The 13,311-nt window shown below is 40.3% G+C and overlaps 2 protein-coding genes across 3 annotated transcripts; one reads left to right on the top strand and one right to left on the bottom strand.

Annotated features, from left to right (window-relative positions):
- Window positions 1-2,430: 2,430 nt before the first annotated feature.
- Window positions 2,431-7,406, bottom strand: LOC139302149 (mitochondrial basic amino acids transporter-like). Its single transcript, XM_070925750.1, has 4 exons — window positions 7,281-7,406; window positions 4,833-4,876; window positions 4,584-4,667; window positions 2,431-3,242 (listed from the first exon to the last, which is right to left on the bottom strand). The coding sequence occupies exons 1-4, from the start codon at window positions 7,306-7,308 to the stop codon at window positions 2,472-2,474; spliced, it is 927 nt and encodes a 308-aa protein (XP_070781851.1). The 5' UTR covers window positions 7,309-7,406; the 3' UTR covers window positions 2,431-2,471.
- Window positions 7,407-8,263: 857 nt separating this feature from the next.
- On the top strand, window positions 8,264-12,922 carry slc25a47a (solute carrier family 25 member 47a). Of its 2 annotated transcripts, XM_070925748.1 has the most exons (6): window positions 8,264-8,402; window positions 9,140-9,183; window positions 9,273-9,344; window positions 9,722-9,901; window positions 10,104-10,368; window positions 10,825-12,922. In XM_070925748.1, the coding sequence occupies exons 1-6, from the start codon at window positions 8,366-8,368 to the stop codon at window positions 11,136-11,138; spliced, it is 912 nt and encodes a 303-aa protein (XP_070781849.1). In that variant the 5' UTR covers window positions 8,264-8,365; the 3' UTR covers window positions 11,139-12,922. The 2 variants fall into 2 exon arrangements, with proteins under 2 accessions (XP_070781849.1, XP_070781850.1); XM_070925749.1 differs by lacking the exons at window positions 8,264-8,402; window positions 9,140-9,183; window positions 9,273-9,344 and adding an exon at window positions 9,475-9,492.
- Window positions 12,923-13,311: the final 389 nt, after the last annotated feature.

The following is a 13,311-nucleotide window of genomic DNA, read 5'->3' as shown; positions in this document are numbered from 1 at the left end:
ATAACCCACAAGAACAATATATTGTGTGCTGTGACATGCTGAATTCATCAGTAGTGTAGAGTGTAGAGAGGGTTGGATTGAAACAAACGAGCAGTTGCTGAATAATTTTTATTTACCCATTTGTACAGATCCTCAGTGACAAATCTAGACAAATAGGTTATGAATGACTATGTTACAAAAATATCATGTCTCAGTTTTTCAGTTAAAAGCTCTACAGTGTAACAGCTAACTCAAACTGATCAAATAGAGACTTGAAAAACTGCTCAAACTCAGACATTCAACCACACAACTACTTCAGACTGAAAAATATATGTTATATATGTATATATATATATTTATATATATTTTTATATATTTACATTACCACTTCAAAACAATCTCACGTGAATACAGTTACATCCTGTACATATTGCATCTTTCACATCGGCTGGACTAAATATTAGCTGTCAAATGGCATTCACCAAGTTTCAGACATAATCTACCTCATAGTCAGAGATAACAGTCAAGTGTTCAAGAGGTGGAATTATTGATTAAACACAAGTTACTTCTACAGACACACCAAATATCCCTTTGCACCTTTTCCACTTTCATTTGTCATCATCACCCACCATCAAACCACAATACAGCCCGGTAGGTTTTCAAGTTTCTCAGCAGCATTGAACGATTCAAAGATCAAACGTGTGACATTTAAATTTAAATTCCAAGAAATCACTTTGTCCTTCTACTCTTTTGAGTTTCAGTCAGAACACCCGTGAGTGAATACAGGTGTGATACATTCAACATACTGAAGGTTTTAGTGCATCTGTGACTTCCTGCTCTCTAACAGCCTTTCGTTGATAGTCCTCCTACACAAATGACAAGGGCAGTTTGATTTGTTACTAGTTGTACAACTTCAGAAGGAGCTCAAAAAAGCATTTAGGGGAACAGATTATCAGTTGGTTAACTGCTTTGATGGAAACTGACACATTAGCCTTTAGTGGGGGAGAAACATTCAGGCATTAAATACAGACAAAATCATCTGATACTGACCACACACATGCAGAAAACAGACCCACTCATTAGCAATACCTGTACATTACGAAGATAATATAGTAACTTAGAAAATAAATAAAACTAAAACCCCAATCCAGATTAGATACAGTGCATCAACTATTGGTACATACAAATATTTGTCAAATACCTTTAAAATCTTTCACGGGGACACAGGAATTACAAGTATTTAGAGGGCATTTGTACCTTTAAGGGGCATTCTAGAGGCTTTCTGTAAATCTCTGTTGTCAATTACTTAATATTTCATTTTTTTACTATTATATCATATTGTTTGTTTTTGATGAAGCACTAGTTGGCATGCTAACTACTGGGACATTTGTTGGTCTCCCAGTTTTAACTCTTTCCAGACCTTTGAAGGGAGCCCCTAGTATTTATTTCTGACCGTGCAATAACCGTATCATGTACAGAGTTAAAATATATTTAATAACTAATAACTGATAATTTAGAAAAATAGGGTTAGGTTAAAATAGTGGCAGTGCCACGTGTAGCGCCATGTTCCACCTCTGGATCAGGCCTTTAATACAGTAGTAAAGTTACAAATGATAAAACTTCACATTATTTGGTAAAACACAACATGCCAAACAGACAACCAAACAAGACAAAACATAATGCCTTCTACAGTCCTGATTCACATACAAACACCCTGAAGAGCCCTTCAGACCAGAGGATTTTTATTGAATATGAGTACTGACAAGTGCTATACGGGCTAATAGTACTTTAGTGATGATCAGATTACAGCTGCAATATGCTTTTTGGTTTGAAGGCAGACAAAAGCGATAAGGTCTGCACACTTATCAAATGCTACATTCCATCTTTCTTGCTTGCTTGGCTCTTCAGAGGACACAGTTCAGGTTCAAACAGGAGCTTCAGCTTCCTTATGCAAAATAAAAGTATTCATATTATAAGGCAGGAAACATTTTTCCAACATAAATTACAAAACAAATCAATGATATATACAAGTGCAGTTAAACACTGCACATTTCAAGATATATGTAATGGAGATATCAACTTTCAGTGTCTACACTGTACATACTACCTAGCCACACCATCAGTTTTGTGGCTCAGTAACAAGTCTAGATCAGTGCGATACAACAGGCTTCTCACTGATAAAAGCTGCTGTTAAAAACTTTCATGAATCTCAAACTCAAACTCTTGTTCGAGGTAACACCATCTCCTTTACAAGTCTGCATCTTCAGAGGCAAACCTGAAACTTAAATTATAGCTAAAAATAAAGTTTCCTTTTTGACATGAAAGTAAAAACAAGTGTTTATATAAACCAGGTATTTTCTGACTCAAAGTTGGGAATGACTTGTCTGATGTGAAACTGAGTCAGACAGTAAGGTAGGTAGGGTTTTCTACGTATGTTCTGTCTTTCCATGCTCTTGTAAAGTGCCCAGGTTGAGGGTGAAACCTCTGTGCTGTCACAGGCTGGAGGGTTGGGCCTGCTGCTGTATCTGCGCGTGGTGGCTTGGCTGAGCCGCCTCACAGTCTTTAGGTCCTTCCTCCACCCCCCGAGCGTACATGAGGATGAGGGTGACGGTAGCAAAGGTAGCTGCGTTCACAGGGAAGGCTCGTAGCAGCGTGGAGGTGAGGCCTCGTGTGAACACCATGTAGCCCTCTCTCCTGACACTCTGTCGCACACAGTCAGCAATGCTGCTGTACTGGTTGACTCCACCCACACCATCCGCCTGCAGCCGTGACTTGATCACATCCACAGGATAGGTGGAGAGCCAGGAGGCGATGCCGGCCATGCCCCCTGCAAACAGCAGTTTGAGGATCATGTAGCGGTCGTCTGGCTCACAGCCAAGGTTGCGCGTTAGCACGTCATAGGCCAGGAAATACACTCCGAAGCCAGGCGTCTCGCGGATAAACGTGGTCAACATGCCTCTGTTTACGCCCCGCAGGCCCTCCCGATTGTAGATGCGTGCCAAGCAGTCCAGGGAGTTCTTGTACAGCTTCCTAGAGGACTTCTTCTCTCCAGTACCCTGCATTTGCATGCGGGTTTTAGCCAGCTCCATGGGGCAGCAGATGACACACTGGATGGCACCTGCTGCTGCACCAGCAAGGAACTGGTTCATGGGGGTGTCGTGTGCCAGCAGCCGCATGGTGTTTCCCTGAACACCAAACACTATGGCATTGATGAATGTAAGGCCCATCATGGGGGATCCAATGCCTTTATACAAACCAAATGCCTGTGGGGCGGGTCAGAGACAACACATTAGACAAGGTGTGTGAACACATCACTATAAAATGAAATCACCAGCACCCAGGGGAAGATTTCTCTTTTAAATTCACATAAACATTTGGGGTCTTATTATAACTTAACAGTTTCCTTTAACTTTTTCTTCTAGTTACATAACCCCAAATATTTTGACTCATTACTGTCCCATCAGGGTCATGTTCACACTGCTCATAATTTGAAAAAGCAGGTTCCCGGGATGCAGTGTTTTCATAACAACCAGCGCAGAGCTGCCACTGTCAGAGAAAAATGATTTAAATATAACTCTTGCATGTGCAAAACTCTCACAACATGGTTCACCTGTGTTCCCATCACAATAAGAAACGCCTTTGCAACTTTCCTATTGTAACCTATTTTATTTTTGCTCCTGTATACTGTATGAGAGAACTAGCAGGTCCAAAAAGATACACCCCATCTAGCGAGCTTGCTCCTCCTAAAAGCACAATATGTGCAGACTTGTTATAATGTGGTTATTTAATCTTTTCAGGACAGCCATTGCTGTCTTCCTGGCACTCCCTATAATACTTCCTGTAATTAAAGGTGCCTGCAGTAAAAGTGAAAAAATGTGAAACATCCTGAGGCTACAGAAATAATGATCCTGGAAACAGGTGCTCCTTTAGTTCACATCCACACAAAAATGTTACAGTGAGTGATCTGCTAGAGGGAGTTATACAGAAGTTTTGAATAACAAATCCTGTGATGTAAATTAGCTTTTTAAAATACACTTCTCAGGCTGAAAATAGATCCTAGTTGCTTGGGAGAAACCATGACAACAAAAGAAAAAACAAATCACAATGACACCAAAAGCGAAAAAATGTGGTCAACAGGGGAAAACAAAACTCTACAGAATAACCAAACTAAACAAGTCTGACCTCATTCAACTGCACTTCTCCCCACTCAAAGTGTCCCCCATGTTAGCCTCACAACTTACGGTGTCCCATTCAGTCATAAGACCAAGAGTGACATAACTCTACTATCAGGTCACTCTGACCTCACTGACTTTAAACTACAGATCGTGACAGCTTCAGCCATGATGGCCGGACCTCGCTAAAGATAGACTCTGTTGGACATAACTACTGCATAGGTGTCATCGTGAGCAGCGTTGCAGCCCAGAAAGGTAGAGGACACATAGCAGTAAACCACCTAAAGAAAAAACACTTACTGCAATCAACTCTACAGATGGGAAAACCTTCACATACATTCAGAGCTGGGCTAACCAGGAAAATCACATATCTGTAATATTACTGCATGCATATATTAGCAATAGGTGTATATGGGAAATAAATCAACGTACCGACTCCTGCCGTATGATGGACTGGAAACAGTGAAAAGTCCCACGGTACAGAGGCTTATCAACACTCTGGACCTGCAGTCTCACCTGGAAAAGAAGACACCCTTCAGTGATAAGAAAACCAATCAGTTTCCCCTTTGATAAACAATCCATCACAACAGAGGAAAGTAAGAAATTTGCAATGAGCAATGCTCAAGTCAGTTAGCTATCTATGATGCCACGAAAACCTTCTTAAAGAAAACCTTTACTCACCTTAACTGTGTCAAATGGGTGTCCAACCAAGACGCCAGCAGCACCTGGAGACAAAGGAAACAACAGTGAGAAAATATAGTGGGCAATGATAATATATCATTGATCTGTCTTGATTGGACACATTTTATTCTATAATAAAAAATGTGTTGTTTTTGTACTATACAACTCATACGTACAAGTTAGTATGAGTATAACTCATATACTCACAGATTTACTCATTAACCCTCCAAAACATCATAATCATGAAAGAGTCAGTAATATTACACAATGTTATTTTAATTATAATCACAAGAAGACCCTGTACCCTTGTTGTTACTTCTTTTCTCATCTAATTTTTACAAATTAACACTTGCGTGTGATTTGTACCACATTTAACATTGGTTGTGTTTCACCTCTGTTACTAAGAGTGTTGGTTAATGAAGTGATTGCTAACTCTGCCTTCTCACACAGCAAAATACTCGAGTCTTCATTACCCTGACAGTTAGTGTAAACATGCCACTTTTTCTGATTATTTTAAGCTGTCACTGTCACATCAGGCCTATTAAACCAGTTTTTGGCCTATTTGACTACTCTTTGAAGGCCAAAACTCCTGCTGCTGGCACTGTTGTGTAATTTTAGAGTATGCTGCCATCTCCTCCAGGATAAGGATCGAGCCAGAGCCAGCTCACTGGGCATCATCACCCTCTAAACTTTCTTTAGCACGCATTTGAAAGTTACATAACCTAGGCTTGTGCAGCACATGCCCATGTTCTGATGCCAGTTTGAGCTTCTCACCTGAGTATATGTTGAAACCTGATAATAGCTCCTGGGTTGACCACAAACAGAATTAAGAGTTGACGCAGAAAGGAAGGAAGCTCCTATACTACAATCCCAGATATGGCAGCTTTGGGTTTTTACGGGCAATGTGACGATGTTAATTTGTCTCCCCTTAGACATTTTGCCATTCTCTTCATTCAGTAATAGGTAGGTATGTCTTTTATATCTGTGGGTGTGTTCGATCATTGTGGGAAATTTTGCTAATAAATGAGTAACAGCTTTATGACAGTATTGGATTTTTATATAATTTCTGCATCAATGTGACTGTTTTGTTTGTTTTCGCAAAACATTATTTACATGTCAATTCAAGAATTACACAGTTTTTTATGATAACAGTCCTAATCATACTAATAAAGACAATATTGAAAAACGTAGACCTGAAGTTACTGGCCCACCTGTGTCACCACAGTAAACAAACCACAGCAAGCTAATCCGACATAAGCACATGTCAGCTGACCCATTTGTAAAAAGAGCCAATCAGGAATGAGTCCCAGCTGTAAGCCAGGAAAAGAACACGAGCAGGCGTGTGTTTGACACAATGACAATCGGTCATTGACCTCAATGCACTGGTATGATCTGAGTACAAGAAAAACAAGCAGATGAGGGTGCTACATCATAGTTGTGTCACCACCCATCTCCTAATGTCTGAGGATGCAGCCTTAAATGTAAACTTCACTGGTTTCAAAAATGATGCCACTCAGCTAACCTCATTTTGAATTTTGAGCTAAACACAAACTAGGCCATCCTTTAACAGCCACAAGCAGCTTCCCATTTGACTGTAGATGGTTCCCTGAAGTCTACCACACTGAGAGAGGGTGGGAAACCACAGGGTCTCCCTTGTCAGTCACTGTTAAGTAAAGTAAGCATGGGATTGGTCTGTGAAGGGGTGTGTACTGATTCATGCCGCCTGCATATGGTGTGTGTTGGAAACTTTAAACAGCCAAGCCATTCTAGCTTGAAGGTTCGGGTTGCACTTGTGTAGTGTTTGCACGCTTACAATTCTCAACAGGGTGTACAAGTGACACAGAGAAGAAATGCAGAAGGTTAGAGCACCCTCTGTGAGCAAGCACTTCTCTGAAACCGACATATACATTTCTTTCCCATGTATACCTTGTAATATGCAGTAAGTTGGACATACTAGAGACCTGGTAGATTAAATTATAATTAACATTCTGTATTAACATTTATAAGCAACCACAGAACCTGCTGTAGGGAAAACAACAACTGATAGACGGAAGTAAGCGCTAAAGAATAATGAACTTCACATTCTCATTTTCTCCTTGACCCTGCAGCTAACGCAGAATAAGCCACTCACAACTTTTCAAAGTCGAGGTCAGCCAGCAGATCAAATGCAATCAGCGGCATTTGGGGAAATTACAGGATTGCCTTTGACGACCTGCGGTGGAATTTTGAAAATGCACTAGTAATCTCTTGATAGAGTTGCATCACATTAATATGGGTGGTGCTGTGCAGATATGTGGTTTGCTACTAAGTTACTGTTGCAAGAGCAACAGCGGGGCATTTCACCCCAGCTAGGTCAAGCGATAATGTCTCAAATCAAGTTGGCACTTTGGCATGCAACTGCTCTCATCCAACAAATTACAAAATAAAGTGCAGCCTCCACTGACTTACCTCCGATGCATCCAGCAACGAAGTCCATCACAGCTCCTCAACGTCACCCAACTGAAGGACTAAATATTACCTAACGCTAACTGAAGAGGCTCTCAACGATTCTATGAAACGTTGTTTTTTCCAAAACTTAGTTGTACACCTGACAGACGCTGTCCCTAGCTGATTAATCTAGCTAATGGTCTAATTGACACTTTCAGTTAGCGTCTATGTTAGCTAGCACTGGCTAGCTAGTAACATCCCCTTCTAAGACCTTACAGCCCACAAACGCCGACAATTTTGTTTTCTCTGACCGGTTATATATCGTGCTCTCTATTTATTCTAACAGCACTCTCCTGTTGACCTATACGACCTCCATGAAACGGTGTGGCGTTTACAGACAATGCGGACGCCCTCTCCTCTGTCTGTATCAAGGAGGTTTATTTCTGTAGCAAGCAAGCTAGCGTTGCAGGAAGTAACTAGTAGGGGGCGGGAATTACCGGCTTCGGATAGAGTTTCTATCCAATCCGAGCGAAGAGATGACGCCGACACCCCGCTTCACTCGTAATCCTCGTCATTCATTGGCTGCATACCGTAGGGGCTCCCAACGTTGAAATGCGTCATTAGTGCCGTGTGATGTTTTGCTTTTGAGTGGACTGTCTGCGAAGCCTACTGTCAGTGGATGGAGGCAGTTTCATTAAACTGTGTGTTTGACACGTTTATTGACAGCTATTGTTATTAATCTTAAATGCAGTGCATTGCAGTGCAGATTTAAGAAATGCTATCATATGATACGTGGCATTAAGCTTAAAGAGATGTTAAAATGGTTTAAAGTGACGTTTTTGTCCTCCATGTGATTTTTTTTCTACATGTACACAATTTGCCTACTCCAACCACCCATTTAGACAAAGTGATCCTTTCGGTTATCTTCGGATAATGTCGGGACCAATGCTTTCAGTCGCCGCTGTTTGGTTTGTAGTGAGACACGCCTCTGCTACTCGTCATGACGCAACAGCAACACACTCAAGGTTACGGTTATGTAGCACATGCTAGAGGAAGAATGGCCTCACATCTGAAAAGGATCTGTTGGTCAGCCACCATCTGACAGAATGCATATCGCTGATTTTGTGTCTGGATCATTTGCAGGTAAAAGCTAACGCTACTTTAGCCTGTTAGTCGTACATTAGCATGAGTTGGCTGGAGTGCTTGCTAAAGAGCTAGCTACTGTATGTGCAGGTTGAGATTACCATATGACAGCATATGAGAAGATTAGATTAACCCTGACGTTAACTTGTTTGTGTGCCATATAAAACTGTTTACCTCTCCTCTTATACATGGTATAGCTGTAAACTCAAGAAAATATAACCTGAAGAATTAAGTGTTAGTGGAAGTTACTTAATAAATTACACCGCTAATCAGTCAACTTTGTTCTCAACCAATTTAGTGCATCTAATAATAATTACTCAAACTCAAACAAATTGGGGAAAAGTGGCATTAAATGGCTCGAATGTGTTTAAAGTTAAATCAGGGGATCTCAAAACAATCCAATGAACAGATCAGTTTGCTGGGACCCATACCACAGCTGTACCGACTGTTTTATCATTCAATTACCTCTTAATTCGTTTTTAGTTTCAGTCAAAAAAGCATAAAAAATAATTACAAAGTTACATTTCACGTTTCTCAGTTCAGAATCATATCTTAAAATTGCTTATTTTGCCAGTCAAGGCATTCATTTTGTAAAGATGTAAAACAAATAAGCAACAAATCCTCGTGTTTGTCAGTTGCACATTATTAAAAGGGGTTGCGGCCGAAGCCCATAACCTTGAGACATCTCTGTGTTTCTGTTGTGTCCTTGATGCTCTCTTTTCTCTGGAAACACACAGGGGCATGTGGAGTTGCAGTGGGCTACCCTCTGGACACTGTGAAGGTACAATAAATAGCATGTCTGAAACATTTGCTATGGATATATAACAAGTGAACATTATTATTTTTACATCATGTTCTTTATCTTTCTAGGTCCGGATCCAAACCCAGAAACAGTTCACTGGAATATGGCAGTGTGCAGCGGCGACATTTTCAAACGAAGGGGTGAGTGGAACTGGTGTAGTCGTCATGATGCCAGGTTTGTTTTGGTATGCCAGCTAAAAAAATGTTCTTGGATGATTGTGAGTGTGTAGAAAGCATCCTGCAAGCCAAGAAACTGAGGCGGCCATCAAAGAGAACAATGTGAGAGCAGGTAAATGTGTCACTTTTGGTTAAGTCAGCTACACATTTTTAACAACTTTCTTGTATTCAAAGTATCTGCACATTATCAGCGTGGATTTGGACTATTGATGCCAATTAGCCTACATCAGAATATAAAGACAATTGCTGAAAAAAAAGTGAAGTGATAGGTGACAAGTAGGGTACTTTGTTCGCTACTTCTCAGTGGTTTATCATTCGTTTTCTCTCACTTGTGTCATCAGGTGCATGGCTTCTTCAAAGGCATGTCCCTGCCCGTCACCACAATCTCTATGACTTCCTCAGTGGTGTTTGGCACATACAGGAACTGCCTGCAATGTCTGAGCCAGGCGCGCGGAGCCAGTTGTGGTCCAAACACCAAACTAGACGTCTTCCTGTCTGGTATGGCCGGGGGTTTAGCTCAGGTAACGGATGCAATTTTACAAAGGGTAATGCAATACGTAGCTTAAGTCCACGTGTATATTTGGCATGTGAAATATGAAAGGGCTACTTCACCTAAAACACACACAAAAAAAAATCACCCCCAGATGTGTATAGTTTTCCAGTTTTATTTGCACAGGTTTTGAGATATCCGCTTCTGAGTCTCTCCGTATCTGCCTCCAACAGATATCAGTGATGTCTCCAGGTGACATAGTGAAAGTACGCCTGCAGTGTCAGACAGAGTCCAAGCGAGGAGGAACCAACATGCCCAAACCCAAGTACCGTGGTCCTGTTCACTGTCTGCTGAGCATCATCAAAGAGGAGGGTTTCATGGGGCTCTACAGGGGAGCGCTCCCGCTCATGCTAAGAGACGGGCCGTCGTACGCCACATACTTTTTGACTTACACAACCATCTGTGAGTGGCTGACAGACAGCAGCAAGAAAAGACCAGGTGAGGGAAGTCAACAATTTTCTTTCAAGAAAATGCTTATGTGTCAGCACTGTAAATTTGTCTTTATGCATGTTTTCATGTTTTCAGAGTCATGTGATGATTTTTGCCGTTACATAAAATCAACAAAGTCACATTCATAGTTAAAAATATCTGATAAACGTGTGATGGAATATCTGACTATTGAATCATTCAATTGCAGCTCTTGGTGTTTCAGTCAGCGTTTTGTATTACAGTAAATCTGGATTTTAAGTGTTGCATAAGCTGTAAAGTAGCTCATGTCCTTGAGGTTAGCATGGATTCCAATGAAGAACACTACCAAGGCCAACAAGCACTCCACAGGGCAGTTTAAGTGCAGATACCTAAACTCTTTCCTCTTTATGTTACAAAGTCCTTGATTAAAACACATTTAAATGTCAGTGTATCCCCAATGTCAGCATCTTTTTATGTCCTCCTCAGATTGGAGTGGTGTGATGCTGGCCGGTGGAATAGCAGGAATGGCAGGTTGGACTATAGGAACGCCCATGGACGTGATCAAAGCCCGTCTGCAGATGGATGGAACTCGGGGGACGAAGCGATACAAGGGTTTTTATCACTGCATCACCGAGACAGTGAGGGTGGAGGGAGTAGGGGTGTTCTTCAAGAGCTTAGGCATCAACTGCCTGCGTGCATTCCCCGTCAACATGGTGGTGTTTGTTACATATGAGGTTCTCACTGGTTTCCTCCAAGCCAGACCTGACAGTGTTGACCCGCCTCGTTTAGGGTTTGAATAGTGTTGACTAATGTTTGTTTTTACATACATGACAAAATGACTGTCGTATTGCAATATCTTAAAGGAATGACTCTTTCCACCACCATAATTTAAACCGTCTGTTACTGGTATGATATTCACTTAGGATAATGTAATATCCTAATATGCTCAGGGGTAATTTTTCAGTAATGTGCAGTGTTGGTAGCATAGATTGGACCAGCAGCCCTCTGTCCACTAGATGGCCTCGCTGGCCAGCTTGTTACCTGTTTCACCAGAAGAGCAACGCACAAAGAAATCTCAACAGTTTTGAGACTTCTAAAACATAAGCTATATTTGACTGTATTCAAAACCTGTTAAGGCCTTGAATTTAGAATTTATGAATGAGCTGCAGCATGCACAGTTTACAGCAACAAGTACGATACCCGTCCAGGCCCATGCTGCATGTATGCATATCATAACATAACATAAACACAATCTAAATAAAACATAATATGATGATATTTTAAATCTTGATAAACTGATTTGTGAAAGGATTATTCTATAGATAGAATTATAGTAAGAAACAGTAGCCTCAGGACAATGAGGTTGTGGCTAAATGTTTGTATATCACCGTAACAGACTGCAGAAGCTGCTGTTGTGGCCACGTTGAAATACACATTTTAAGGGTTTTAAGGTTTGGTCTCAGAGTGGGGCAGACAGTGAAATTGATTAATTGACCAGGGAAAAAATAAGTTAATAATGAATATAATTTTAATTGTATAATTATGATGCATTTTGTGCCTTCCATAATAAAGGCAGTTCAAAGAAATGATTAAATGCTGTATTAATCTCTGTTTTATTACTGCGCAAAGGACTCTAACCTACCACATGGAGTTGCGGATTATTTACGACCTTTTCTTTGATTGAAATTGAATTCACAGGGTCATCTCTAAATGGAAATGACTGCACGAGTAAGGGAGAAAGCAAGTGATTGCAAGTGGTCGTTTTGTGAGCACAGCACCTTCACCTGACGCTGAAGTGGCTCAAAACCAAATTAATGTATGTATGAATATAAAATGTGTACTACTGTATATACAAAATTATGTCAATCATAATGCCACTTGGGGATACAGGGGACACATGGATATATACACATACACAGATGTTATGTATTCCAGTGAATAAAGTAGTCAAAATTGTATTTGGCCATCTATATTTAATTTTTTTTTTTAGAGTTTTTGCAAATTGGATCCTAATTCATCATAACTCAGCGGAAACTTTCAGAGGAAGATAATCACACAGACATAAATAGATACATACAAACAGAATAAATGCTTAAACAATAAACACAAAACAATTAACATTGTTTCCTGGTAAAGCAGCCGCTGTTGTGTCTGGTATGCGAATGTTTCTATGTACTCTGTGCTATTCTGTGGGGTTGCACCACCATCTAGTGTTTGAGTAGGACACCATCTTGGTAATGTCATCCACAACGGTGTCTGCAAACCAACATAACCAAAATAATTACATGAGCTGCACGGGCTTTGCTCCAACCGAGACCATGCTATATCAAGATGCTCTAGTTACTGATAGATACTGGAAGTTCTGTTGTTACATTTATTGTGATTATTGCTGCAAAATGCAAACCTTTGATGATACTCGAATTTTTCTTTGTGATGTCTACAGGGAATAAGATTTGCTTGGATGTTTACTTGAAAATACAATCCACATCCTCTGTAACCCATAGCTAGAAAATCTATTCAGTCATAATCAACTCGAATGGAATGTATGCAGAATAATGTGTATAATGTAACTGCATTACTTTGATTTGTTTTGCGAAACAATCAAATATCTATATACAGATGTTGTATAGATTTGAAATTAAAATGTGTGAAAATGTACATCTTGTGTCAGCCACTATTTTAAAGATATGAAATCAATTGACAGTATAACCTTAGACACCTCAATAGAGACCTTAAATCCTTCAACTGTTTTGGGGGTGAGTAGTTCATAAATAGATTGGATACTTTTTAATCTATCTTTATCTCTAATCTTTAGTTTGAAGGGATGTCTGTATTACAGTAATCAGTGGATTACAGTTACAGTTGTGATCAGATTACTGCAATGTAAGCTTCAGTGGAACCTGTTGCTTCTTCAAATCTGGACAATTTATATCTCCAGTGTATTTAAAAAAGCACAAATTTAGCCTAAACTCA

The sequence above is a fragment of the Enoplosus armatus genome, chromosome 19 (assembly GCF_043641665.1).
Source record: "Enoplosus armatus isolate fEnoArm2 chromosome 19, fEnoArm2.hap1, whole genome shotgun sequence".
Taxonomy (NCBI): domain Eukaryota; kingdom Metazoa; phylum Chordata; class Actinopteri; order Centrarchiformes; family Enoplosidae; genus Enoplosus; species Enoplosus armatus.
Note: the sequence above shows the minus strand (reverse complement) of the source record. Positions and strands in the feature narration are given on the sequence as shown.

Excerpts from the sequence above, each read along its gene's own strand:
- slc25a47a (XM_070925748.1), top strand. The coding sequence starts at position 8,366 with ATGCATATCGCTGATTTTGTGTCTGGATCATTTGCAG. Across the intron at positions 9,184-9,272 it reads ACCCTCTGGACACTGTGAAG|GTCCGGATCCAAACCCAGAA; the intron begins GTACAATAAATA and ends TTATCTTTCTAG. Across the intron at positions 10,369-10,824 it reads CAGCAGCAAGAAAAGACCAG|ATTGGAGTGGTGTGATGCTG; the intron begins GTGAGGGAAGTC and ends TGTCCTCCTCAG.
- LOC139302149 (XM_070925750.1), bottom strand. The coding sequence starts at position 7,308 with ATGGACTTCGTTGCTGGATGCATCGGAG. Across the intron at positions 4,668-4,832 it reads ACCCATTTGACACAGTTAAG|GTGAGACTGCAGGTCCAGAG; the intron begins GTGAGTAAAGGT and ends CTTCTTTTCCAG. Across the intron at positions 3,243-4,583 it reads CCATCATACGGCAGGAGTCG|GCATTTGGTTTGTATAAAGG; the intron begins GTACGTTGATTT and ends CCCGCCCCACAG.